The 27,784-nt window shown below is 41.8% G+C and overlaps 1 protein-coding gene across 3 annotated transcripts in view; it reads left to right on the forward strand.

Annotated features, from left to right (window-relative positions):
- Positions 1-27,784, forward strand: part of TMEM132B (transmembrane protein 132B) — a 174,517-nt gene that overhangs the window by 101,922 nt on the left and 44,811 nt on the right. For 2 of the 3 annotated variants that reach the window (XM_090152722.1, XM_031592699.2), the window contains exon 4: positions 12,117-12,303. In XM_090152722.1, coding sequence (XP_090008848.1) covers positions 12,117-12,303 — 187 coding nt within the window. Of the gene's footprint in view, positions 1-12,116; positions 12,304-24,520; positions 26,610-27,784 lie in introns of those variants that run through there. The other variant, XM_090152723.1, reaches the window with a different exon arrangement.

Here is a 27,784-nt window from a genome sequence, read left to right on the forward strand (position 1 = left end):
AGGTCCCTTCAATGAAGATCCTCTTATTCTTATTTCACAAGTCAAATGCAAACCGTACAGACCAGTAAAAGGAGGTTTAAAGCCAATGTGTCATCAAGTACTGATTAAAGGGCAAAGAGCCTTTATCTTGTTTATTCTACTTTGTAGGTCTCCTTGGAACACCCACATTTTAGCATTGAAATAAAAAATTGCTTTATATGAAATTAAAGTCGTAACTCTTCCAATCGCTCACAAACGTTAAGAAAACCCTATGATTAGAACAGGATTGCCTTCCAACCTGCTTCCTGAGTTTAAAGATTTTTGCTGTTTTTGTTTTTCTGCATTTCCTCCGCTGAAAGAGAATGCAGAAGTACAAATCTTGCAGCTAAAGCTGATAAGCGACACTTCCCTCCCACGTTCTGCTCTGTGTGCTTGGTGCCTGGGCACTAAGTAGTCTGAACGGTTGGGATTCTGGAGGCAAGTGGTTTGAATTAAAAAAAAAACAGAAGTTGGAAAGCATTTTTTCAAATCTTCCCTCCCCCCCCACCCCCTCTTTTTTCACTAAAAGGAATTTCCATTGCTTTCTTAAATCATTTTTCTCCCTGCTCTCCTGATGTTTCAGAGATGGAGATAGAGGTAGCAAGGGGAGGGATGCTGTGAGCAGCAGTATCCAGAGGGACTGAGGTGGGCTTTAGATGAGCAGGAGCTGATGAGAAGCAATTTTCCTTCATTTCTAAGGTCACTGCAAAGGAGCAAGTCCAGAAGGGAAGCATGTCATATTTTTCTCCTCGTACGTGTTGGAATTCTTATCAAAGCAGTTTATCAACTGATCTCGTTTTCAATTATTACCTGCAGAAACATTCATATTATTAGATGTGCTGTTGTAATCCTCTTGAAAACAAAATATGGGCACGGTGCAGCTGATAAATTGAAGTAGGAGGAAGCAGCTAATACCAATCTTAGTAAGCAATAAGTCCACAGTGTGGATCTTATGAATTCTAATGGCATCTTTCTGCCTTTTAAGTGCATCCTGTAAAGCCAGTAGTAAACTTTGAACTCGATGTTGATCTTTTAAACTGCATGTTCCCCTTCCGGAGAAAGTATTAGATTTAGATGAAAACAGATCTTCATCATCTGCCCACAGATCTCAGCTGCAAAGCTCACGCTGATGTCAGAAATTCAAACTTCCCATGTGGTCCTGCTCTGTAAGCCTGCTCTGGAGAGTGATATGCTAGGTACTTCTTGGTCAGATAACTGGTAATAGATCGTACTTCAGTTGGTGTTCTGACCACAGATGATTGTACAAGGACCTGGGCACGGAACTGTCATTAGAATCCAGTAGATGAGGCTTGAAGCTGGCAGTGAGGAAGGCTCTGCAGAAGGCCCCCATGGAGCAGGGCTGTGACATGGGGGCTGCAGAGGACACAGGGACATCCGGGGGCCTGGGGACCCCAGGGTTTGCTGCAGCTTAGTAGAAAAGACAGGCAGAACTCCGTCAAAAATCTTCCTTTAAATCTTTCAGTAAATAAGTTCTCAGCGAACATCAACACCTAATTTCCATCTGTGGGTGGAATGTGAGAACAAGAGCCATGAAAGCTGAGAAGCAAATGGATTTCATTCCTCAGACAGCAGTGTTTGCAGGACTGGGGGGGGGTGTCTGCACTCTGTCTCCCTGTCTGCTCCAGATTAGCTGGGAAACACACGTGGATGGCTCGAGGAGCATGCAGGAGGAAGCCACGATCAACGAGGCCACTTCTGTGGTGCAATCTCACTGACAATTAATTACCTGCAGGGCTTACCGCTTGGGATCCATTAATTGCAATCTTCCTTTTACATCCCGCACGATGTGTTGGGCTGCTTAACCTGCGTGCCAGGTTTGCTTTACAGTTGTTTTGTTTCTGAAGTATTTTACCCTTCAAGAAGAGGGTAGCTGTCACACTGAGTGACAAGGTGAGTGGGTATGGTGGGGATGGGTTGGTAGTTGGACCAACTGACAGGTCTTTCCAACTGTAAGCACTCTGTGATTTTGTATTCTGCTCTACCCTGAGTTGCTCTTCGGATGGTTTCCCCCCTTCTCTTTTACATATGGTAAACAACCTCGAGTTGTTCTGTCCTGCTGTTTAGCCAAGAAAAATGGTTTGGGAAACTGAGTTCTCCCAGTTCAGTTGACTGTCCAGGACCAAATGCTGAACATGTGAAGTAGAATTAATAAAAGCAAACCAAAAACAAAAGCACCAAACCGCTGGGTGGATATCCCAATTACAGTATACAAGCTAGACATCCTCCTTCACCAGTTTCCTAATTTGATAAATGCCTTGAGCTGATTTCAAAATGTGTAGGCTATTTTTAACCATGGTAGCAGAGCCATCTGTATTGTATCTGATGAAGTTCTGTGATAGAACAAATTCATTTATTCTGTCTCCTTACAAGTTATACTGAGCTTTATGTTATAAATAAACTGGTTTGAAGTGCATGATGTCATTGAGCTTGAAAGCCTGTAGATAAATTCATGCTTAAAGGGTTTCTGTTTTGTGTGTGAATTTAAAGCGGTGCAGATTGTTGCATCTCTTTTCTGTCTCTGTCTTGTGGACTGCACGCTCTGTGGGGTCAGGACTGCCTTTATAGTTGTGTTTCTATGAAATACACAGAGGGCCCAAATCCAAGACTGGTGCTCTCATATGTTACAGCGAGAAAAATAAGAGCAGTCAACAAAAACAGAATCACACATTTGATGGCAGGATTTTCAGAAGCACCGCAAGGAACGATGTGCCTAAATCCTACCATTTGCTGCTAGAAAATATAGGGAATTAATTAGGAGCTCCATTCACTTGAGGTGTAAGCAGAGCTGGTTGTAGCAGGGGCAAGCCTGCTCTGGCAAGTCTGAATGGGCATCAGTTGGAGATCTGTGCTTTGGTTTCTGTTCCAGGAGGTGAGCAGGGCTGGTGGAGGCACAAAAATGGCAGCTTGAATGAAGTGGGACTTATAAAAGATATTGGCTAGAATGGCTGTCCCTGTGCTTGGGGATGGTGTTTGGGAGACATTTAAGCCAGGAGGCTCCATAAAAAGTGCCACGTACAGCACAGATTTTACTGTAATTAAAAAGAAAATGAGCAATGCTTTAATTGAGATCTGAAGATTAAAAGCTCAAATCTTGCTGTCCTCTATTATTGTCAGATAGGAATTACACCGCATATGTGTAACAAACCGTTGCATTTTAAAAATGGGACCATAAAATGCTGCTGTAATTTAAAAGCAAGCGATTTACGAGGACTACAGTTTGCAGCTCTGTCACTTGCTAATCAGTCTGTTAAACATAATAGCCATTCTTGTCTGGAGGCTGTTAATCTTATGTTGTGAATGCACTTATCAGCACATATTAGAAATACAATACAAGGCTTTCCAACAGAGGAATGGATGCAATTACTGCAATCAGTATACGTTTAGCTGCTGTCTTATCATACCGTGTTTTTCTTTCCATTTCCTTTTTTTTTTCTTCTTTTAAATGGTCCAACGACAGAATTTCTTTCAGTAAACATAGAGGATACACTTGAAAGTGCTGTTAAATCCATGGAGATGCTCAGATGTGACAGCTGATCCAAATGAGCGATGGCTGCTGGTAAGGTTGGAAGCTGGATCTGGGAGTTTGGTGGTGTTTTCAGAGCCTTGGAAGCACAGTCATGGATGTGGAGGGATGTATTTAGGTGGGGGGGGAGCTGAGGTTGCTGCTTTTGAATTAGAATCATAGAGTCATAGAATCATTAAGGTTGGGAAAGACCTCTCAGATCATCCAATCCAGCTGTTGGTTAGGTTATGAGGAATTAGGTTAAAGGAACTAGAATATTTTATTTATTTTGGGGTGTGTCTCTACATCTGATAGCAGTGAGGGATCTCAAAGTTTTTGCAAGGGGAAACTGAGAAAGCTTGAAAGTGGATTGCTTCCAGCAGGAATACCCAGCAGCAATGGTGTAAATACGGCTCAGGGAATGCCAGGACTCAACAAAATCTGAGGATTTCAGCTGAACAATTTTCCAGGCCTGAACGTGCTTTTATGGGGAAGAAGAGAGCTGGGAGGGGGCAGGAGGAAGGAGGGAATGGTTTGAGCAGTTTCCTCCATTGCTGAGGAAACCCATGGAACTGCAGTTCTGGGGGCATTTTGTCCTATAGACAAGGAATGGGGAAGGTGGGATGGAATGCCTCTTCTCCCCTTCCTGTTTCTAATCATTCCTTTCCAGAGCCTAAATGAATTAACCTCGCTTATTGCTCGCTTGCAGCCAGGCTCATTAATTCATGGGCTGACCTTAGCTCTGAGCAATACCCCAGCAGTCACCCAGTGCATGTCATTAGCTGTCACTGCATGGGAATCCATCACATGTTGGGAAATCATTGTCTTGCAAGTGTGACAAAGTAATGATTACCCTTTAAAAAGGTGACCCGGAGATGTTATGTGGTGACCACTGTGCTGACCTCACTTACATGCCATTAGAAGCTAATTGTGGAATGATTTTAGAAGAGAGAGAGAAATATTAAATCCACCTCTCTGCTTTTTGTCATTTGGAGTTATCTTGGCACTTCTGGAGAAATTGGGATTCCTTTCTTGGAGAAAAATAGGCTTTATGGGAGTGGATTACATTAAATCTCCTTGCTCAGCTCTCTTGCTTTGGGTTTTGTTGTGAAGATGAGAGCTGTAAGCAGATCTCAGCTAACAGGAGGAAGGGTATATAGTGGAACCTTTGGCCCTTTTCTGCTCTTACCCTGCATGCAGAACCTGCTCACCCTGCTTGCTCAGCCGAGTTAATCCTGTTTATCATTTGAAACATGGGAAACTTTTAGATGCCTGTTAACTTTAACAGTTTCCCTGTCTGTTCAGTGGATATCAATAACAGCAGGAAAGTGATGGCTCTTTTTTCTCGTAATTACCAGGCTATAAAATTAGGCAATCATACGTGAGCCAGGTCTCTCTGAGGACGTGGAGGGAGAGGAGGTCCTGTTTGTTGTTAAGAGACAACACTGATCTCTGTGTCAGCTTCATTGAGGATGTTGTCCTGGCCATGTTTTTCTTAGCAGAAAGGTGAACCAGCCACAGGACAGCCCTGCTTGTACTTCTCCATGTGAGAGCACGTTAAGTTCAAAGATACCTGTCTAATTCATTAGATGCTTACTCTTGAAATTGGAACAGAATGTAGGAGGAAGCAAATAGTTCTTGCCTGTGTTCCTGCTTTGATTTGTTTTTTATTTTGTGCAGTTGGAATTACGGTATCTTCTGCAGCAGATTCATGAGTTCTGTGCACTCAAGCAAGTTTTGGAACAAACCACTGCTTATTAACTTTCCATTGTCCTTGCTGACTGCTTGGCATTCTGCTACTTGTTTGTTTCCACCCTTTGCCCATTAAGCAGTGGATTAAGTTGAAGGTGTCACAGTAGGCTTTTAAAGTCCTCAAGAACAGAGCACCATTTGTCACTGTTTTCTTGCATCCTCCAGCGAATTAGGTATGTGAGTGCTACCATCTGCAGCCTGTCTCCTCTTCCCTTTCATTCATAAATGCAGCACGTGGTGAGTTTGCATCTTTAGATTATCCCCTCTGGTTGCTGTTTCTCCCCAGTGGCGAGGCTGCCAGCTTCAGTTGAAATCAAGAGAGCAACTGGATCATCAGTAACATCTCCTGGGGCAAATCACGTTTTTTTTGTACCCGTGCACCTGGTGTGTATGAATGAGTTTGATCAATTACTACTGATGTCAGCCACGTGGAAATTGTAAGGTATTAAAATGCCGAGGAAACTTTTTGTTGGAAGTGTAGGTTGAGTAAGAACTCAACCCTAGGGTTGATGAACCCAGGCTTCATTACAGAGCTCTTCACTCAGGAAGATGAGGAACCTGTGTGTGTTTGTAAGGATCCAAGAGCCTTGCGTAGTGGTATGGGCTCAGGAGCTGTCATGTAGAGTCGTTCTTCCTGATAACCTGTGGTAAATTTGGAAGTGTTCAGGGAAATTAAATTACATGTCTTCCATTTCATTGTTGGCTGGGGAAGAACAGGACGGAGTGAAGCATCTTTTCTATGCTGAGCTTGTAGCCACTAATATGGGGTAGAGGGGATGGAGGAGCTGGGTGGGAGATCAGCCTTTTTCTTCTACTTAATTACCTGCAGGGAGCACATTTGTTTGGCTGTAAGGTGGTGACTCTATAGGCAGACCAAGCCTGTCCCCTTGCATGGCAATGGATTTCCAGCAAGTAACTTTTGGGTTTTTTTTAGTGGCTGCACCATTGATTCCCTGAGTGACTCAGACCATTCAGTTCTCTTTGAAGGTTAACTGCAGTGTTTGCTGCCCTGATGTTATGTGCAGCTTGGCTGAATATAGACATGCCTTGGGTTATTAAACTGCAGTATCAGAAATGGTAAAAGAAGTGTCTCCCAAAATTGTACTCTTGTTCATTTAAAGGTTTCTGAAGGGAGATGTTTGTAATGGAAGTTATGCATTGCAAAGAAGTTCTTGTATCACTGAATTTATTGTCTTGAAAGTTTAGTCATTGGTTGCTTAAAAAGCCATCACTGCTTTATGGTGTATTTCAGCTGCTTGCACAACAGTGTGAAAATACACCATGTGATTATGGTACGTAAATACGCAAAGATTTCTGAACAGTTGAGAGAAAACTTCTAAGCACCATTTGGGCACTGGGATTTATTAACTGGTTAGAATTCAGCGTAAATCTTTCATCAAAAAGTCATTTAGTATTTGTGTACAAAAATAGTTCCCTCTGTATTTGCATCCAACATCAGCTAAACCTTGGCCCCGGTTTCTTATTGGATGGGTTTGTTATACTCCCCAGCAAGATGCTTTCTCCTGGCAGAGGAGCTTTATTTCAAGAAATACACAGCACAGCAATAAAGAGGCTCTAAATAGTAGTCAGAAAAATATTCAGTGCAATCAAAGTGCTTTTATAAACCCCAAAAAGCTTACATGCTGTTTCAAAAGGGAGAGCTATAACAAAGGAGCAAATGGAGTCCCAGTACCCAGCAATGGACTGTACCAATTACATCCAGACTGATTTTGGTTAAGTCCTGTTTTGCTAAAGGCTAACTAAAATAGTATCTAAGGACACTTTTACTGGAAGAATTTCTGTATGCTGTCACAAGGGTGGAAGCAAATAAAAATAATTGAAGCAATTGTCTCAGTTGTCTCCAGGGTTGTCATGATGACGTTGATAAAATCAAATAAAGTTATTGCAAGTTGTTAGTGAGCAGCACGGTTGTGAATTGGCAGTGGATGAAGCTGAAAAGCTTAAAAGGTTTGCTCGTTATCTAGATTTATTGTTTTCAGTTGTGGGAAAATGTTGGCTAAGCAAAAAATACCATGAATAATACCTGGTCTTGGTGGTGCATTTCAAACAAAAGTTTCTTTGTTTTTTATACAACTTTTACTAGATTATTAAAACCTACTCTGTCAGTCCATGCATTCTTAACATATGTAACAGCTTGCTTTTATCCTGCATAGCTGTTTACATAGCCCATGTGTCTGTGAAGAGCAACATCAGCAAGGTATAAGGACTGACAGTATGCAAATCTTTGCAATTCATAAACTGGATGCTGCTCTGTTAGAAGACATTGCGTCTCATTTCCTTCATTTTGGACTACTGGAGTCTTAATTTCCTGAAGGGGAAGAAGGTCAGGACCTTCAATCTGGATCTTTTCCCCAAGAGATCCTGGCCGTCTGCTGCTTCGTTTGACTTCAGTAAGAAATGAGGGTCACGAGCATTTCCAGTCAGTTGTTGAAAACTCTCCTCTTGTAAGTGTTTGCTCTTTGGTAAGCCGTGCTTGTGAAATTAATCCTCCTGAGATCAAAGGAGTGAGACCTGTATTACTGAAATATTTCATAAACTAATGTACTTTGCTTATATAATCCTGTTCTCATTGAATTTGGTGACAATTTGTCAGTGAGAGTGGAATTGACCATTATTAACCTTGAGAAGACTCGGAGGCAACACGATAGCAGACGTTTTATTATTTTCAATTACCTCGTGTCTGCTCCATTTTTTATGAGTTTATTTACACCGCCGTGTGCCTCGTAAACAGTTAGTTTGCTGTTTACAGGAAAAGTTATTTTATGAATGGATGAAGCTGATGATTTCCTCTAGTAGCCAACAGCACCACTAGGAGGTTCTGTCTGTCTGCTAAGTTGTTGATGCGTGGTGGTGGGGGCCAGATTTCCTTCTCTCTGAAGTTGTGCAGGGCAGGCTCTTCATTAGGTTAGAAATGCAGGTCCTTATAGCTAACAGTGGGTGTTTGTTTACTTATGGTAACTACTATTTAGACTGCCACTGCCACCACAACGTCAATCACTGAGCGCAGTTCCGGTGCTTAATTCAGTAATCTCATGTTTTGCTTTGACAAAAATTAGAAATCAGTTTAATTCTTTACTTTTTCAATGCCAGGTGATTTTGTAGTTCTTACAGAAATCGCTAATATTAATGCTACAGTGGACATTCACAGTAATCTGTCATTTTGTAAGACGAGCCTATGCCGTTCCATATTAATTCCTAATGAGATAATAAATGCGGAGAAGCAAAATATGGCTTTTTTTTCCTAGATTCAGGTTTAATATATATATATATTTCTTGCTCTTTGCATATTAGCAGATTCAGGAAGAGAGTCCATCAGAATATATGTAAGGAGGTAACAGCGCTCCAAAAATGGGGTAAATCTCTAAAAAGCACCTGAATGCAGGGATGGAGGACCTCCTCAAGATGCTTAGGAGCGCTTGAAACCCAGGTCTTACTGTTGATGTTCTTTGTGCAGCTGTGCTTTGTTGTGTTGGGAGAGTGTTTTTGATGGAGAAGAGGCAGCCTGTGGGTGGGTGCATGCTGCTTTCTGGTTTAACATCCAGGGGAAATGCTTCAGTTTCAGCCTGGGGAGGTGGGTGAGGTGTACGTGAGGTGTGACATCAGGAAATTGAGCCCAAATGTCAGGGCTTTGTTGGGGTTCTTCCAGCACCAGAGGTGGTGGTGTGAAAGTACACAAACAGCATTATAAACTGCAATAGGAAGAAGGAGGTCTACTTGCTGGAGTTTGGGAGAGGAAATAAATCCAAGGCCATGGTTTCTTTTTCTCCTCTCACCAGAAAGAAAAATGTCTAATGAATGTCTCATGTCTGAAATACTGGGCTGGATTCATCAAAGGGAGTTAGTAATTACCAAATTGAGAGAATCATGAAGCGCTTTTCTAAATTTGAAAGGCTCATCAAGAATAGATCAGGAGCAGGCAAAATTAATAGTTATGAACTCATTTCCATAGAAATGGACTTATTAGCAACCATGCCAGCTGCCTAAAATTATAAGGTCTTTTCCTTGTGCTTGCAGGAAATAATCTTTTTTTATAAAAGTAATTTTGACTTTTTATTTTTTATTGCTCCTCTAAACTCAAACTGAGGTTTGGCAAAATCCTTCTAAACCAAGAAAAGACTTCACTGGGCAACAGAAGTATTAAACTAAAAAGAGAAGAAAGATTTGGAAAGGGGAAGTGATTTATAGTTCTTAGATTCCATCAGGCTCTTCCCAATAGTGCAGACTTACTTAAGAGAAAAATGGAATAAATCTCAAGAAAAAGCCGAAATAGGATAAAGGATAAAATATGGGTTAGTGGGATTTAACGACCGATAACAGCATGAGTTACGGTCATCATCTCCCCTGTTAGTGGCTTTTCCCACTCGTAGTGTTTTGTCTTCACCAAACACTTTCACGTTGACCACAGAGACCAGCGTTGGTCACCTGCTGAAAGTCACATCAAGGAGAAGCTGAGGACTGGCGATGGCAGGGTGGGATGTCTCCTTTATAAGGGGTGCAGTACTGCATATTGAGGAGAGAAATTTAGATGCAGGCATTGTGATGTGAAGTTATCAGCTGATGGAGCTGGTAGAGGTAAATGCTAACTTTTAAGGTCTTGCTTATGATTTAAGATAATTCTGTTTTTACTTTGGCAACCTCATTCAGTTTCACTGGAAAAGGCAGTGATCTCCCACACGGTATTATAGAGGATGGATAATAAATTGCAAGAAGTGTGAATATAGTACCAATCCTCTTGCTAGGAAAGAAGCCTCTGCAGGAGATGCAGTGGTGAGCAGAAAAGCTCTACTCTAAGAAAACTTTTCAGGTTTTATCATGGTTTCGTTACAGCTGCGACCCAGGAAGAGGCTCAGAACAAAGAGGGTGGGTTAGTCCATGGGGGCACCCTGTGACCCAGATATTGTCACACTTGGCATTGCATGAAAGCTGAGTCTTTGTCCTGAGGAGGAAAAAAGAGCCCATAGCTTTGAGCAAATCCATTGACCTGCTGTTCTGGAGGTAACTGAAAACCTGCTGGCAAACAAAGGGGTGCAGAAAGTTGAGCACTTGTTTGCTAAAGCTGCACAATTGGTGGAGACTCAAGATTGAAAACTAGCTGGATACAGTAAGTCCTGGCCTCTCAGCAAAACTCCAAGTGAGAAATGGACTTTTACTTAGTATTACAATCTCATGTTGCACGGTTTGCTACTGAGACAAAAACAGAAAGCAGTTAGTGAGCCCTGTTGTTTTTTCCAGGCAACAATAAGGATTCTCCTTTGAAGCAGGACCACCACCTGCCTGGAAAGTCAGCTCTGCTTTAGTGTGCATGAACTGTCAGTTGGATCTGAGGAAAGTTTCTGTTGTGTCGCTGCTCATTTCCAACCCAGCAGTGAATGGTCACGTCTGTCTTTAAATGAAACTTCTGTCTGGTGAAGGCTCCTTGCTGTTCTAAGGATGCAGTGAAGGCCTTTGCATATTTGTAGAGGCAGGAGTCATTTATTCCCAGGTATTACTTCAACTTGCTTATATAGAAAAGACACACATGTTCTTCTTAGAGAGATCTGAGTCCTGGTGTGCCATGAAAATAGAAAATGGCTATTATGGTTTCCTTGGGAGTGTATAAAAAAAAATGAGGAAAGGAAAACTTGAACGCTTGACAGGCAGAGCAGAGGCCCATCAGTGGGACATGCAGATTTGATTGATCACTACAGACTGACCTGACAGTATTTGGACTTTATTTCATTGGTGAATTCGAAGCAAAACCCTCCGTTAGTAGTTTTGTTCAGAAGCTGCTTGTGGGTGTTTGTGAGTGGCAACTATTGGCTCGAACAGATTGAACCTAAACTGCAGATCCAGACGTGCTTAACAGGGCTAATAACCACATCCATAGTTAATGTAAAGCTCATCTCAAGATTTTATTTCTGCACTGCGAGCAAATTCATTTTATGTAGTGTTGATAAAACAAACTGCCAGAAGTGATAAGTGGAAAACCATGAAGTTGAGTGTGCCATCGTGGTGCCCACAGTGGTTAGACTTTTTAACAGAACAGCCTTAATTACACCCATAGCAATGTACAATAATATTTCTCTTAAAGAGTTTTTGCTGGCTGCCTGGTTGGCCACCCAAAGATGCTTCTAGTTTTGCCTGAAGGTGGATATTATCTTCTGTCAGCGTGGAAAATATTTATCCTCCAGGCATTGAAGCATATGTTTGTGTTGTTTCTTGTCAGAAAGAAAACATGAAAATCAATAATTCCTGCTCAGATTTTTTCCCTTTACAATGTGCCTTCAAAAACATATGGCAAAAACAGTTTCTTGCCTCTGTGCAGTTGGAAAGAGGAAAAGGATGCTTAAGTGCCTATTCTTTGTAGCAGCATACAGGCAGCCCACTATGAGCACAGCTCTTGAATCACTGCTGTGGGAAGGGGCACACCAAAGTTTCTGGTCTATTCTGTAGTTTTGGAGCATTAATATTTGCAGCACCATTATAATAATGTTACATTGAGTAATTCAGCAACGTCCATGCAGTGCAGTTCCCAGGGTTTGGGGTTTATTCTGTATGTTCTTCACGATTACGTGGAATGAATGCTTGGGTTTAATGGGAAGGATGGCTCCATGTCAGGAAGCTAGGAGATGTTGTCACCTGCCTATAAAGGATGGCTTTTGCCCAGTGTATTGCCTGGTTTAGGTTTCCATCTTCAAGTCTGCATGTTAAATTGAATGGTAAATCTTCTGTTGAAAAGAAAAGAGAAGTCAGAATGTATTTTGTCAGTAACATCCTACTGATGTTTCTTCTATGGACAATTTTGTTTTCTTTTTTTTCCCAGAGCAAACATCACCTCCTATGAGATCCTGCAGATGGACTTTGAGATCGACAACACCAGCAGCCTGGCGGGGGCCCAGCAGATCACCTGGCAGGTGGAATACCCTCGAGATGATTCTCTGAGCGAGCTGGTGGTCTCTGAGATCTTTGTCAGCCGAACGATGTTTGCTGGAATTGTTCCTCTTGCCATGGTAAGAACCTGCTGCTGCTTCTTTCTGCTCAGTGTTTCCGCTGATTCTCGTTAGTATGCAGGGGAATGTGAACCGTTTTATTATGTGCTACTTCCTGTGCACCTGCTGCAAATGATTTAAATGCAAAAAAAAATACTTTTCAATAATATTTTATTTACCTGATATGCCATAATGGCTCCTAGGAAACTATTTGAGTCTTTTGTGTAAATCCTTTAGTGTTTGTGGATTATTGGCCTGGTACATGGTAATAGCTCCTTTGGAGCCATTGTCTTCTGGTGTATTAATGTGACTGCCGTGCATGTGCTCTAAGGGTAAACGTTGCAATTAGCCGAGACATTTTCAATGAAATAAATTATCATGCAAGTGAGGAGAAACTTCATTGCTAAACCAAACAACTGGGCTGGTTTCTGCTTTGCTTTTCCCCTGAGAACCATGCAGACCAGTGAGCTTCAAAGTGTCCTTTTAACTAAAGGTCCACTTGGAGTTCCAGGAGAAGGAAAATACTTTCTGAAAGTTGAGGTACTGGACATGGTTTCCAGGCAGGGCTTAAGGTGCATGTCCTAGGGTAACTGCCATATCTCTGTAAATTTCAGCTAAGCACCTCTGAAGGGTAAATTGTTTTTTCCAATCTGACCCTCTGCCTGTGTTGCTTTTCTTTCTGTTCTACTAATTAACCAGGGAATATTGGTATTTCTCTCTGCATGGCCACTGGCTTCTCCTAGTAGGGCAAAAACAAGGGAAGATAGTTCTAAAGGTAAACAAGACCCTAAATAAATCTTATTTCCAGTTCCTACTGCCAAAGGCTACGCTCACTGACAGCAAGGAAGAGAGGAGAAATGATGTGTGGAAAAGTCAATAGAGAATTTTCTTCTAATAAACAGTAAGCACGACTAGAGGAGATGAAACAAACCTCTAATTGTGTGGATGGAATGTTATCAAGTAGCAGTGATGAATCAGATATAAAATAAAAACAGCGTAGTGCGTGAACTGACTTGCACATAGCACTGCTGGTTCCAAATGGATAGCACAGGTTTTGTGCCATGCAGAGAACTGTGGGTATAAAGGAAAAGCAGATCCAACCCCAAAGCTCATTGGCAACGCTGGATCAGAGCTTTGCTTCTTTCTGTGCCAGGGTTTGGCCTGGGCTTCACTTCATCTCTTTGCAGTTATGGCAGCTGCTTTAAGCTATCTCTAAATGTCCTTGGACAAAATCTGAGGTGAAACCTGAATTTGAAGTGGAGCTAATCTCACACAATTCATCATTATAAGATAACTGTGGAGTAGAGCAAAAAGCTTTATGGATTTACGCCCTTACCCCTTAATTGGGGGTTTCATGTGGGCTATTACTTGTTGCTGCATGTGAGCATCCTTGACTGGCTTGGCCCTAGGCTGATAGAAGAACTGATGGCACCAGTGGCAGGAGCAGCAGCTTGTATTTGCATTCCTTCCCCTTACAATTGCCAGTTTGCAGTGCTGCTCCATTTAATTGTCTCTAACTGATGCAGGTTCTGGCACTGTGTTGCCCAGTCAGGGACAAAAGGAGCTCAAGGTGTGTTTGGATGATGCTCTCAGACATAGGGTTTGGGTTTGGGTGGTGCTTGTGGGTCTCTACCAGCTCAGGATTCCTTCATTCCAAGATGTGTGTGCCTCTGTAGGCTGCTTTGGGCCTTTTAATGCAGAGACATCCACATCTGTACTGTTTGGAGTGTCTGTTTTGTTGCTGCAGTTGATCAGAAGTTCGTTTTCCATGCTACTTTCTTAAACAAGCGATAGAAAACAGAAAGAGCTACAGATGACTTATTCTATCATTGCATTGTGGTGGCTCTGGAAACAGCAGTGGGGATATTTTCCTCATTAGCAGCCTGATTTTTTTTTTTTTTTTGGGTAGATAAAGATGTGGCAGACTGCATGGTAACATTTGAATAATAGCCTGATGAAAAGAGCTGATTTCTTGCTTTAGTGGGTTTATGAAGCCCTTAACATAAAATCTGATGTTCTTAACATTTACATTTTGTAGCAAGCTTGAAAGGCATTTTTTGTTGCTTTTGTCTTTTTTTTTGTCTTTTGCTTTGGGGTTTCTGAGTGAAGACAGCTGATTTTTGCACATTGTCTAGCAAGAAAATAGCTCCTTATTAGCAGACAATCTTGCTGTAATGAATTGATATTGCAGCTTATTTCTGGCAAATCCTTTGGTGCCGATTCAGAAGCACATTAATAGGCACTGTTTTGAGATGCTCAGAAGATGGCGTGGTCAGGGAGGATCTCCAGGTGAGTTACTGGTCTGTCAACTACTCCACGCTTCATTCTCTCTATATGGCACCTGTAAATAAGCTGGGGGATTTTATTTTCATTTTAGTTGGAAGAGGAGGACTAAAATGTAATTGCAGGCTCTTGGGAATTGCCCCAGACTGTCCATTTTCATTTGGATGATCCTCCATCTAACAAATCTTTTAACTTATTTGTTGCCAAATTCAGTGCATTCAAAATATATAGATAAATAAACATTAGCACTAATGAGAGAAAACGAAACAAATTTCATACTGGAAAAGAGTCCTCTTTCTGCATCATTGGACTCTTCTCCCCAGGTCCTTTAGCTCCTTCTAATTGAAACCTCCATTTTCCACAGCTGCATGGGGCCAGGCTGTTGGGATTTCCAGAGGAATGACAGCCAGATGGAAATGGCATAGTCCAGTGGTTCAGGGTTTGCTTTCTGAAAGTCATCTCTCTGCCTCTGGGTGGGCAGTGTAGGTGCTGTGCACAGTAGGAAAGCACATGGGCAGGATGCAGTGGGAATGCAGACCATTGCTGGCTGACACAGCAAAGAAAGGAGAAATGCCAAATGGGTGATCACAATTGCTTGCATCCTGCTGCTGTCTCAGGATTGGGTTTGGGTGACAGCCGTGATAACCCCAGGGCTGCAGGAAGGACCAGCTTTCTTCGTGGAGTTGTTTTTGTCCCCTCCTGTAAATCAGATAGGTGCTTAGAAGCTTCCTATAGCACTTAATAGAGGATCATGGTGGGGAAGGCTCTCGTGATGCTGTGCTGCCATTTCCATCATCCGCAGCTGCTGAGACCGATGTGGCAGAGGAACCAACCAAAGCCTTGTGGGAAAAACCATGTGAGGATTGTTCTGAGACATGAAAGGATGTACGAGGATAAATGGCACCTCTGAAACAAATGAACACACACAAACAACCCTTTTGCTTTGTTTTGGTTTTTGTTTGTTTGTTTGTTTGTTTGTCCATACATGGCCTTAGTACCACCTAGCAGGTGATGAGCACCGGTTCAAAAGCAATTCCAAGTGTGAAGCACTCGCTGTACCCCTGGCACTGCTTCCAGCCCTGCTTAGGAGCTGATCCCAGATGGTATTGCTGTGTGCATTTTACACCATTTTAGAAACAGACTGTTTATTTTGTCTGGTATTCACACTTCATTGACTTATGCTGAGATGATCAAAGGGGACTCAGGGTCTTCCATACCTATCATACCTCCTGTTTGTGTTTTAAACTAAAAGACGATGTGTCTCCTGGAAGTGCTGATACTAATAGCCTGTCTTCTGTTCCTGGAAGGTCTTGTTTCTACAGATAGAGCTAGATTGGAAAATTCACCCCTTCTGAGCAAGGAAGTCTTATTGGTAGGATTTCCTAATTGGATGCATGCATGGTTCTGCTCTCATATAGAAGCATAAAAATATACATATTGAGAGCAGGTGTCATAAGATGCCCAGATATAAAGATGTAGGGAAATGCCTTTTTCAGGCTGCGTTAGAAGCAGAAGGTGAAATTTTAGGGTCTTTGGACAACAGACTGAGAAAACACATAGCTCCAAGCTGTAGCAACCCCTGAAATTGGAATCATTCTAATTATTTTAATCCCAGAAGCAGTGCAGCGTGGTTCTTGCTGAGAGGGAATGTGGATTTGAAAATGAATGCAAACAGGATATATCTGTGTTCCTCTATAAATACAACATCACAAATAATTCCAAATTCATTTTCTGTGAATTGTCTCACGTAAAATCCACAATGCCACGTTGTCCTGCAACTGCTGGCACATTTTCTGATAGCTGAAAGGGACCGGATAGACCCGTTTACATAGTCAGAGTAAATGCTAATTCCTAAAACTCTATGCAAATTAACAAATTATTTTTACTTTAAGTGCACTGTTATTATTTAGTATTTATGTAGCATTATATATTTTCAGAACACTTTACAGGCATTAATTAATCAGACCTGAATAAGCAAAGCTTAATAAGAATGGAAAATTACATGGAAATGAAGGCACTCTTGCTCAGTTTTACCTGCTCCTGAATGATGCGTGAGTCACTTTTCATACCCCTAAAGGTACTTTTTAAAACACTTAGGGAAAAAATCTCCCAGTAATACTGCTTAATATCCCTAAAAACGTTTCGCTTAGGAAAGAGGTAGGATTTATTCTGTCAAGAACTAATGACAGCACAGATGAGTGGCTCTGAAGAATGTAAATGCTGCTTTATCGTTTAATGCTGCGTAGAACTGGTTAAGCTGATTTAATTCAGGTAAAAATGTATGGATGAGGGATTATTCCCTTAATTTGAAGTTTACTTGGGAGCTGCAATATTTGACTCCAGGAAGTTTCTTTAGGTGAGAACAGGAGGAATACTGAGTTTTGTCTGAATGTTTCACTGTAAGCTTTTAAGAGGAAAGAACTGCTGAGAAGTGTGGCCCATAGGAAGTGAATGGGATGGAGCACTGCCTGGGCTGGCTGTGTGATGCCTTCCAGCTCAGGTACTGCTGCATGGTGCTAAGAGGTCCCTAAAAACCTCTGAGGATCGGTATGGCTGTTCACTGATGCACTGTTAGATGAAAATGTCAGCTGCTCTGCTCCTTCGAGGCTTATTTGTTTTCTTTTTGACAATAACTACCTTAGGTAATTGATTCTTCCAACATCTGGTGTGCAGATTGACACGTGGAGCTGAACTCCCCAGAAGTATGAGTTATCCAATTTCATTGTGCCCAGCAGAACAGAGATTGAGGGTAGAAAATGGAAGTAAACTACTTTGCATGGTCTTTTTTGTTGCTAGTGAATATCAGAATCAGCATTTTGGTATTACAGCTATTAAATATGAACACTGTGGGGGATTTTTTTTAAAGCAAATGGTATGGCACTGAAATGAGGTGCGAGCTGTGGATTGGGTGATGTTTTGTGAACTGTATGTCCTGCTGATCACAGAAAATGATGGCACAGATAAATGCAATCTGTCCAGCAGGGATGCATTCCGTAGTCACCTCCATTGATCTCACCATACGTAGGCTGGAATTCCCATGGTTATAGAAAGTTCCTGATAACGAGGCTATTGGCAGAGCCTGGCTCCTAGGTTACAAGGAGCAAACACTTCACAAGTCCTCAGCCCATCATGAGGGTTTTGCAAATAAATGTGATTGGATTAATCTGTTATCTAACTAACAGTTGGGGCAAAAGAAGAGAAAAAGAAAAGTCCAATTCTTTTAGAGGGTTTCTAGGCAACCAGGAACTTTGTCAAAGTAAAGCACAAGATCTGAAGAGATGTATACAGCTGTTTCTTGGGCTGTTTTCTTTGTGAGGGTGAAGGCTTGAGGAACAATGGGTTTAATAACAGATGAATCTCTAGTGTGCTTGTCTTATCTAGGAAAATGATGGTTTGGTCTGTGACTGGTGTCACTAGTGTTTTAGATATACGTGCTACAGAGCCTTTCTGGTATAGTAATAGGATTGTAATTCCCTGTCTGTCATTATTCTAACCTGTTTTTCAAAGGCAGCAATCAATATTTCGCTGGTTCTCGCAGCCCCTCTGCCTGAAACATTTCTGTATATGTTAAAAGTATTTAATCTGCGTCTTCAGAAATCTCGTTTTCTCCCCAAAAATGTAAGCTCTTGGTTGACTAATGGTTGACTAATGTTGTGAATCACTTAGAACCACAGATGGTTGTATATACTCTAGTAAGGTTCTTTTAAATGGGAGCCTGAATAATAGCATCTCCAGTTGCTGTTAGCAAACGTGCTGACAAGAACACCCAGGAAAAATGGTCCTCAAAGATGCCCATTTCTATAACTCAGGCTGAAAGGGAATTGCTGAGTGCAACACTTTGCTTATTTGTTTTAGGAAAAGCAGGAATGCAGGGTGATTTATTTATTTTATTTTTTGTGTACATCTCGCTTTGGCTGCCAAGTAGCAATGAGCCATAGGAAGGCAAATGTAGCCTGGGAGGACTTTCAGTTGTGACAGCTCCTGAGCCCTTCTTTGGGGAAAAGATTTCTCCTGCACATTTGTTTTAATTCAGTCCAAGCTGAAGGATGTCTGAAGTAAGGTGAATTTGAGTGTTCTTGCACAGAACTCTGTTGAATCCCGCTATCAGAAAGGGAGTGTTTAAAAATAAAACAGCCTTTAAAGATTTTTAGTTTTCCTCCAGAAAGCATTTTTGCTGATGGCAGTATAGCTTGCATTCACATGCCAAACAAAGAGCAGCACCAAGCCAAGATGGAAGCTGACCTGGCCTCTGACAGGGGCTTACCTTCAGCCCATTGAAATGAAGGAAATGTCAATGGCAGCAGCCACTTTTCTTCCCTCTCTCTTGTGTCAGTTATAAAACCTCCGAATTTTACACAATGCTGGAGTGGCAAAAGTTTCAGACTAGGGTAGGTCATTTCTGATTTACATATTTTTTAAAAAGTTGGTTAAAATGGATTTATGTGCACAGAGTCCCGTGTGTGTTTATCCATTGCACTTCATGTGTATTTCTTACCTGAAATCATGCTGACCTTTGGCCTTCCAGTTCCCTTTAAGATGGTCATTGTGTCTGTGTTGTACCTGAACCTTGAGAATATGATTGTGTCAGTCAGAAAATTGCAAGGGAAAAAATACTGGAAAGTACATTCAGCAGAAAGTGAGTCTTCACTCTGGATGTATCAAGGACTATCAAGGTTATATTTCTTTTCTCCTTCTAAAACCAGAATCTGAGAATCTCAGATCACAGATTTCAAAGTGTATTTTAACACTGATTAATGGGAGCAGGAGTGAAGCCTTGAGCATCCCTAAAACCCCACAGAGGTTCAACTCAAGGATGTTCAACTCAAAGCAAATTAAATACTGCGGAGAGGAAAAAAAAACGGAAATTCTTCATTTGTATTGTTCTATTTCTCATGCCCACAGTGAGCATTCTGTGTCTCTGCAGCAGAGATAGGATCTTCTGCAATTATTACCATCGTCAAATTAATTGTTGTAGGGAATTAAGTGGCTTTGTTTTGTACGGCTGTTCTGACAAGTGCAGGGTGAACTTTATGGAGCAAGATTAAATTCAAAAGGATTCCTTGAAACGCAGCAGCCGAAATACAAACCACTGAAGATGTGATTAAGTTGGATCCAAGGCAAGGCTTTGACTGTGCTGGAAGGAAAGCATGTCATGAAGGGCGCCCAAATGGGCTTTGTTCAGAGCCAGGCAATTTCGGCCTCGTTTGGGAAGGAACATTCAGAAAAGCTATTTTGGATTAATCAAAATTGTTTAACAGAGAAAAACCGTCCTTCCTTGCAGTACTCAGCTGTTTGATTAAACTCGATTAAATAATGTGCAAATATTTAATTTTGGGGAAAAAAAAAGTATTTTCCTTAAGTGAAAATGCCCCATTCTGAACGTGGTAGAGTAGGACAATTTTAATAACGTCAAACTTCTTTGTTGGTGTTCTTCCAAAAATGAAATTCCAGCCAACTCTCCTCTATTTCGCGAAGTGTTTCAGTTTTGGCTGAACTGTATTTTCCAAAGAATATCACAATTTGTCCCTTTCACTCTCATTCTGGGCATCTGAACTCATTCTTGGAATTGCTCAGTGCCATCCATTGTCCCTTGTTCTCTCCCTCTGCTCAGTTAAACATACTCTGCCATTTAGTTCTTAGAGCAAAAATGAAAGAAACCAAAAAAGAGTTTGCTATTGGTGGGACAAAAATAATGGCATTTTGACTGTTCCTATGAAAGCGATGTGACATGACAAATTTTAAGAAGCTCTGTGAATAGTATTAATATTTATGAAGCACTCAAGAAAACAGCTATTGTGTGCCACATCCATCAAAGATAAGAATTGTATTCAACTGTGTTGGATGATAAACATTGAATGACAACAGCTAGAGATTATGTGCGGGATTTCATACTCATGTTTGACGCCTGCTTGGGTAAAAGCACGGTGTTATTCCACTGTGAACCAATAATTTTCTTTCATAAAATTAGATACACTCGCTGATACTTGTTACAACCGTTGTCCAAAACCTTAATGACTGTGCAGGGCATGCTGATACCAAGCGCTTCAGAGATCCTGTTGCAAGCTGCTCAGAATCAAGTCCTAAAGGTACTATTTTCCACTAATTCCCCTCTTGGAAATCACTCTGATGCTTTCGTGATTGCAGTGATTGACCACATATTGCTAGCTGTTTGCAGATCGGAAGAGCACTGATTACCCCATGAAACGAAGGTCTCCCAGCCCAGCAAGATGGCTTTGAGTATTCTCTTTTTTAAGAACTTGCCCACCTCTCAGCCACCAGGAGTGAAGCAGAGTGCCTGTGCCTTAGCTTACATCCCTCACCGGCACCTGGCCTTGTGTAGCATGCTCAGGAGTGTCCCAAGTGCCTTTGTTTCATGACATGTTGAGGGATGTGGTTTAGTGAGAGCTATTGGTGACAGGCAGATGGTTGTGCTGGATGATCTGGTAGGTCTTTTCCAACCTTGGTGATTCTATGATTCTGTGAGGCTTTGTGTGTTGCCTGTCTGTTTTCTTGCCCTGCTTCCTTATTAAAGGCGTGCTGTTCTGGAGATTTCTGCATTTGGTCAAATGAAGTCTGCACTGCACACCTGCATCAGTGGAAAGGAACGGCAGTTCTGACTTGATTGACAAAGAGCAGTAGAGACTCTGTTGAGGTGTTTCTAAATAAAGCTGAGTTTGGAAGCAGTGCCATGTTCTCCTTGCACGAAGGGTAGGAGGACATCCAGGTATTCTTGTAGCCAGCGCGATCTCAGGTCTCCCTGTTCCATCTGCAGAGTTACTATTCTTAGAAAACCCTCTCCAAGGATGCATAGGCACTAAATTCTTGTTAGAAGTAAGTGGCTCCGATAATAACTGCGTGGAGGAAAATGCTAAGAGGTGCTCTGCTGCTGAGCTGCTACGGCTGTGCTGCCTCCGGAGGGCTGTTTGCCTCCGTTCCTTCAGGTTTGCTGTTCTGTCTTGATAAGGATTTGCTGGTGGGAGCTCAGTGCGAGCTGGCAGAGGGATGCCTGGGTCCTTGGGCAGGCTGCTGGGGACAGGAGCATGGGGAGCCTTTGGCAGAGCGATTGCAAGAGGGAAGGCACAGGCCAACCTGCACTGAGTTTTGGGAGCACGCGAGCAGACCCAAAACAGGAACAACACTTTGCTGAAGGGAGCTCCAAAGCTTTTATGTTGTCTGCCTAAAACGAGACTCCTCTTGTTCCTTTGCAATTACCCAATAATTTGGCTCATCAATAACTTTTTCTGGAGTGCTCATTTTGGTTTTACTGCCAATTAATGTAGCATTCCAGTCTTGGGCTGCAGTGGATTGGCCAGTAATTTGAACTACAGCCCTCATCAAAACAGCATCATTTGTAAAACGGAGAAGAAATCTCAGAGATGCTGAAATTATTGTTAATTAAATCAGCACATGAATATAATGGGCACACATGAACAAAATTATGTTTGTTTTTGAACTGTTCTGGTAGCTGGAGAGCAAGCCCTGTTAGGACTGCTTCATTGTCAGCCTGTGTTAGTGAGATGTGCAGTGAGCTGGGTCCCTTCTGCATGTACTGATGGTGTGTTGTGTGTATGTGAGTGATACACACAGTTCTACACTTATGCAGAAGACCCACGTTCTTGCCAGACAGACACAATGCCATATTTCTTGTGCACACATTGCTGCATGGAAAGCTTTTCTTTTTAAACATTTGTACTTAGCTCCTGTTCAGGGCTGGCACTGAGCTTCATCTGGTTCCTTCTGATTTCTGTGGCCCTGGTATCAGTTGGGTTTGGTAATTATTTTACATGTAATTTCTGTTTTTTTTAACTCAATTAAAACAGCATCATAACGACGGAGCAGAGCAGCAATCAGGGAGTGGTAGGAGTTGTAAGGTAGCCTATAAGCAGCCATTGTGCTTAAATAAATTTCTTCCAGAGGTGCCTCAGCTTTACTGAAAGTGCTGTGCTACAGCTTTATTAAGATAAGACAGCCTCATAATCTTCTGTGTTGCTCTGGTCTGGAGACCTTGACTTAGCAGTTTCACAGCTCTGCCTCCTATAGAGCTGGAAGGTAAAACTCTGTGTTCTGTACTTCAGCCTGGTGCAGAAGGCAGCACTGCCCCACAGCAGGAGTGGGGCCAGCAGTGCTTGGGGGAGCAGAGTTACAAGTTCCAGGTTATTCAAGAGGTGATAAATGCACTCCCTTTCTGATATTGGGATTCAGCAGTGTTCTGTGCAGGAAGAGAATGTCCCTAAGAAATTGCAGATTGATTAGAGCACTTCATACATTGAAAGGCATGGGAGGTGATGGCCTTATGCTGTGCTGGTGAGGTTCAGGCTGGATTTTAGGTGACATTTCTTCTCCCAGAGTGTGGAGGCGTTGGCACGGGCTGCACAGAGAGGTGGTGGAGTTGGAGGTGTTCAAGAATGTGGAGATGTGGCACTGAGGGATGCATCGGGCATGGGGGGGTGGGCTGGGGTTGGACTTTGGGATCTTTGTGGTTGTTTCCAACCTCAGTGATTCTATGATTCATCCCCATTCCTGCAAGAGGAGAGGCCACAAGAGCTGAAGTTTGATAGGAAGGCACCATGGGCCATTGATAACTGCAGCAGCACAGAGTGCCAGGCGTGGGTTAACAGCCCACCACTTCACCTTGCCTAGAGGTTGGGGTGACAATGCGGAGCATTTGATCTCAGTCTCTCATTAGTGTGCAATTTCTTCCTTACTGTATGGATGTCAAAATGCATTTGATCTGCTGCGGAGTTAAAACACTCATTGTTTCAGCCTCCATTTGGAGGCTCACCTAATTAAAATTGAATTTCAAAGGGAAAAACATACCTTTGAATTCCTTGTCAGAGCAGGGAGTTGCAGTGGTTGCTTAGCCTTCTACTTCTGGATTGCTGGTCCAAATCTGGTCTACGTACCATAATGTGAGTATCAAACCTCTAATTCAAATAGTTCCATCCAGTGGAAAGATATTCAGGTTAAGAATTATTCGCTGAAAATAATTCTAAGCAATGTGTGCATTTTCAAGTTGTCCTAACTGGTCATGAACAATTCACAAGGAGGAAGAGGAATGTAAAAATTCATCAAATAAATTATTCATTATATTCTCTCAGCTGTAGCTAACTGAATTGTCTAGACAGTAATTACTAATTTTTAAGCTATGGATGTTCACATAGCACTGTTGTGTGGATAGCTTCAGTATACAGTGACTTGAGATAATATTAATGGATATAAGACAGCTAGCAGATGATTTTAATTGGGAAATTATATTGGATTTTTCTAGTGAACTTCCATGAAATACTGCATAAATATTGAACCTCCTTAATGTTTTTCTGCTGCGGTAAATGGAGGCGCACACACTTCTGTTTGGTTTGATCAGTGGATAAGCAAACTTTTTAAATTCTGCTGTAAAATTCTCAAAAAAAAACCATTCAATTCAGAACACGACAAGTGTCTTCCAGGGCTGTGATGCAATAATGATAATATTTTTTTCTGTTTCAGTGATGGTTTTTCACTGGGTGGTTGTAAGACTCCTTAAGGAGTCAGCAGCACTCAGCAGTAGCGCAGGGCTGGGCTGGCACAGGAGGAAGCTTTCTTTAAGGTTTAATCCTATGGCTTGTTTGCAAAAATGTCAATTATTATTAAAGTTAATTAGAAAGTCATAGAAAATTAGAAAATCAGTAAATTTTATAATCACAATCAGAAAATGGTGAAGTCAAATAGATTTGTTATTGGAGCATGTGCCCTGGGCTAATTGCAAGTTAGTTTCGTGGCACGCTGTCAATTGCTCTGAGTTGATCAGAAACTCTTCCATTTGATTCCAGTTGATCAGAGCTCTTCCATTTCTTTCTTATTTATTTCTCCTTTAAGAAAACAAGAGCAGGAAGCTCACATAAATGATTGGATACAATAATAAAAACTGGGACATCATTAAAAAATATTTGCATGAAATTTTATTTTCATGTGTGTTACTTCCAGCAATATCCTTTGGGGCATGGTTTATGGAGTGGCACATTAAAAACCATGTGTAGCTCTCATTAACCCTCATACAAGCTGTGGTTCTTAGTGCTATCTTACAACAATTTGATTTGATATTTAATTGCAGTAATTTAATTAATGGTACTGTAAATAAAAAGGCTGAGTTCTACCCTCCCACACGCACATATGCACAGCCAGCAGCTCCAGTGGCTCCTGTGAGACTTAAATTTATGCATCTTCAAGCAGAATTTAACCCTAAGGATGTATGATAAAATGCCCAAATCCCAGAATGACACTGTAACTTGTTTGCATTGGAAACAAGCATTACTTTGAGCTTACAGGAAGAGCGTGGCATGGCAAAACAAACCTCTGTATTTCCCTCTAATGCTTGTGGGCAGGGTAGGTCATGGAATTACCTCCTTTTAATAGGACTCCACTTACAAACAGTTTACAAACAGTTATTAATACTTTTAAATTAATTGGATAACTGCTACAAAATCCAAATGACCCAATGAGCTACTTATGAGCCATAGCTTATAGGTGTTTATGACCCTTCTATTGACTTGCCCATAACCTTTGCTAACGCATGCTACTCGTGTCTTCTGCACACTTGAAGTGCCTATTAAATATTGATTAGTCTCTTATAAACCATTTATAAATAGAAGCATGTAATATAAAATGTAACATAAAATCATTAAGGCTACACGGTGCGCAAGTTAATAGTAGCAATCTTGAAAAATTAGTGAGTGCATGAATTAAGCAAATTGTATCCATAAACTCTTCTCTTAGTGGAGCCGCTGTTGAAGTTAGTGATGGCTCTTAGTAAAAAGCACTTTGCTCTTTTAAAAGAACTAGCTGTGAACAAGAAGTGCAACATAATGCAACTCCGCATTGCAAATGCTCCTGCCACGCTTGCAGTGAGGTTTTATATGGAAATGGCACTTGACCTCTAAGGACAAAGCAGGTTTGTGTCCTGTTGTGGTTAACAGGGTATTCAGATAGGCCAGGCCCAACTCTGGGCCAAAGTCTGACTTGTTCTGTAAACCTGCAGTGCGCTGACATTCGAGTGGGAAGGACAAGCACAAAACCCCAGGCAATAAAGCAATCAGCAGGGCTTTTTGTTATGCAGAGGATAAAATCAGATAGATGGAAACAACAATAACAGAACAATGATTCAAAGTGCTTCTTTCAAAACATCTCTCGCAATTTCCAGCTGCCTCTCCTCTTTGTCACATCTCACTTCTCAGCTAAACAGCAGAATTTGTGAGGCTCTCACTTTGCCTTTGACAGTTTTGTACTTGTTACTCAGTGTCTCTATCTGACCTCCAGCTCTTAAAAGCCCAGCAATTAAGCAAATTCCAAAGAGGATTACAACCGAGAATCAGAGGGTATAAAAGTGATTTAGCATGGAGTGCTGAGCATGACAAATCATTTTTGTGCCTAGACCTTGCTTTTCTGAAATGAGTTTCATTTAGAAGCACAGACAGACACGGCTGTGTCTGGGTGCCAAGTGTCAGTGCAGCAATGCACCTCCTGCACTCGGCTCCTGCGGGGCTTCCCGAGGCTGTAGGACCTTCTGCTGCTGACCAACTGCCTCCATGGTCAGCAGCTTCCTTCTCTTGGGAGGAAACACACTGTGTCATCCATCTGCAAACTTCCTGGTTCTTTCCTTCTCTTTGGAAGAGCTTGCCTGAAAGCATTGCGTTTAGAAAGCAGAGGGATGCAACGAAGTGTTTAAGCATACACTGACAAGGAAAAGTTTCTTGAATGCTTCCCTGATGTGTGTTACTGGGTGAGATGTTTGGCTTAGGCATTCCCTGTTGCTGGAGCTGGTGCTTCATTGAAAAATGAAGAAATCTCTCACATGATGAAGGGCGTTAGCATGCACGTGTGTGTTTGCGTGTGTCTGTGTATTGGGTTGCCTTGGAAACGAAGGAAGAAAGCATCACAAACCATAACATGCTTTCCGTTTAAGGAACTTTGTGCTATTATAAAGCTACATGCAAAAATAATGACATTCATTCATCCATTCCGTAACATCTTGCTTATGGCAGACAGCAGCCCGAGAGTGCAGGTCCCAGGTAAGATGTTGGGAAGCCGCTTGACTTTGTCATTGAGCATCCTGCTGAATGAATGAGCTGACACTGGTGAAGATGCTACGAACATGGGAGGAAAAAAAAAAAGTATAAAAACTCAAAAATGTTGACAGTGCTCCAGATGTGCATTGAAGTCGCTAAGATCTGAAACAGACCTAGAGGATACACGTCGAAAAACAACACAGAGAAGTTTACCTTATATATAAGAACAGCTGTTTCAGCATATTGGCCTCCAAGACTCAGTATGTTGAAACAGCTGTCCGAGTGTTTTGGAGGTTAATCTGCTCCGTTAATCACCATGTCCTTTTTTTTTTCCCTTCAATTTATAGTAATGCTCATAGCACTCTTTGTGGGCATGTGGACAGAATGATAAATACAAAGCTTTCCTAGTCATCACCAAAATGTGTGTTGGAAAAACTGTGCGTGGAAAAGCTGTCTTCAGACTGACCCTGGCTCTCAGAAAAATACAGGTTGGTAACATAGGAGCTAATCTCAGCAGCCATATTATGGTAGTTGCAGGGCAGGACATGGTTAATGAGAATCACTAGCAATGTTCTGTGAATGAAGTCTTGGAACCCAGCACATTTTCTACGTGTTCAGTCCCATCAATTTGCAGACAGTCATTCTCAGAAAAATCCACTGGCAATCCATGTGACCAGAAATAGGTAAAACCTAAACATCACTTCCAACCTTTCTAAATATCACCGCTCATGTAAAAATAGCAAAATCTTTACATATCATATCCCAGTCCACATTTCGTGTCAGTTTTTTTTTTTAATGAAATGTAGGGTTTCTGGTTTTGTTTTCCCCAAGAGACCATATTGAATAAGCGGGAAGAATATATTGTAAAAGCTGGGGAAATACAGGCTGCAGGAGCTACGCACAGCCATGCTGAATGGATTGTAAAGCCTGCAGACGGAGCTGCTGGCTGGCAGCCTGGGACAAGCTCCTGCTCCTCGTGGCCAAGGCTGAGTCAGCCTGCTGCCAGCCCTCTGGGACTTGCTCAGAGCAAACTCACCTCATCTTCTCTTCCACTCCCATCTCAGCTTGTCATTAGGAAGAAATAGGGCTGCAGTTTCATTCTGGGTTGTTCTCTGTAATAGATTTTGTCACACTGCAGTGGATGTGCATACCGGAGTTCAATTACCAGATTATTGAGG

This window comes from Phasianus colchicus, chromosome 18 (genome assembly GCF_987193195.1).
Source record: "Phasianus colchicus chromosome 18, bPhaCol1.hap1.1, whole genome shotgun sequence".
Classification (NCBI taxonomy): Eukaryota; Metazoa; Chordata; class Aves; order Galliformes; family Phasianidae; genus Phasianus; species Phasianus colchicus.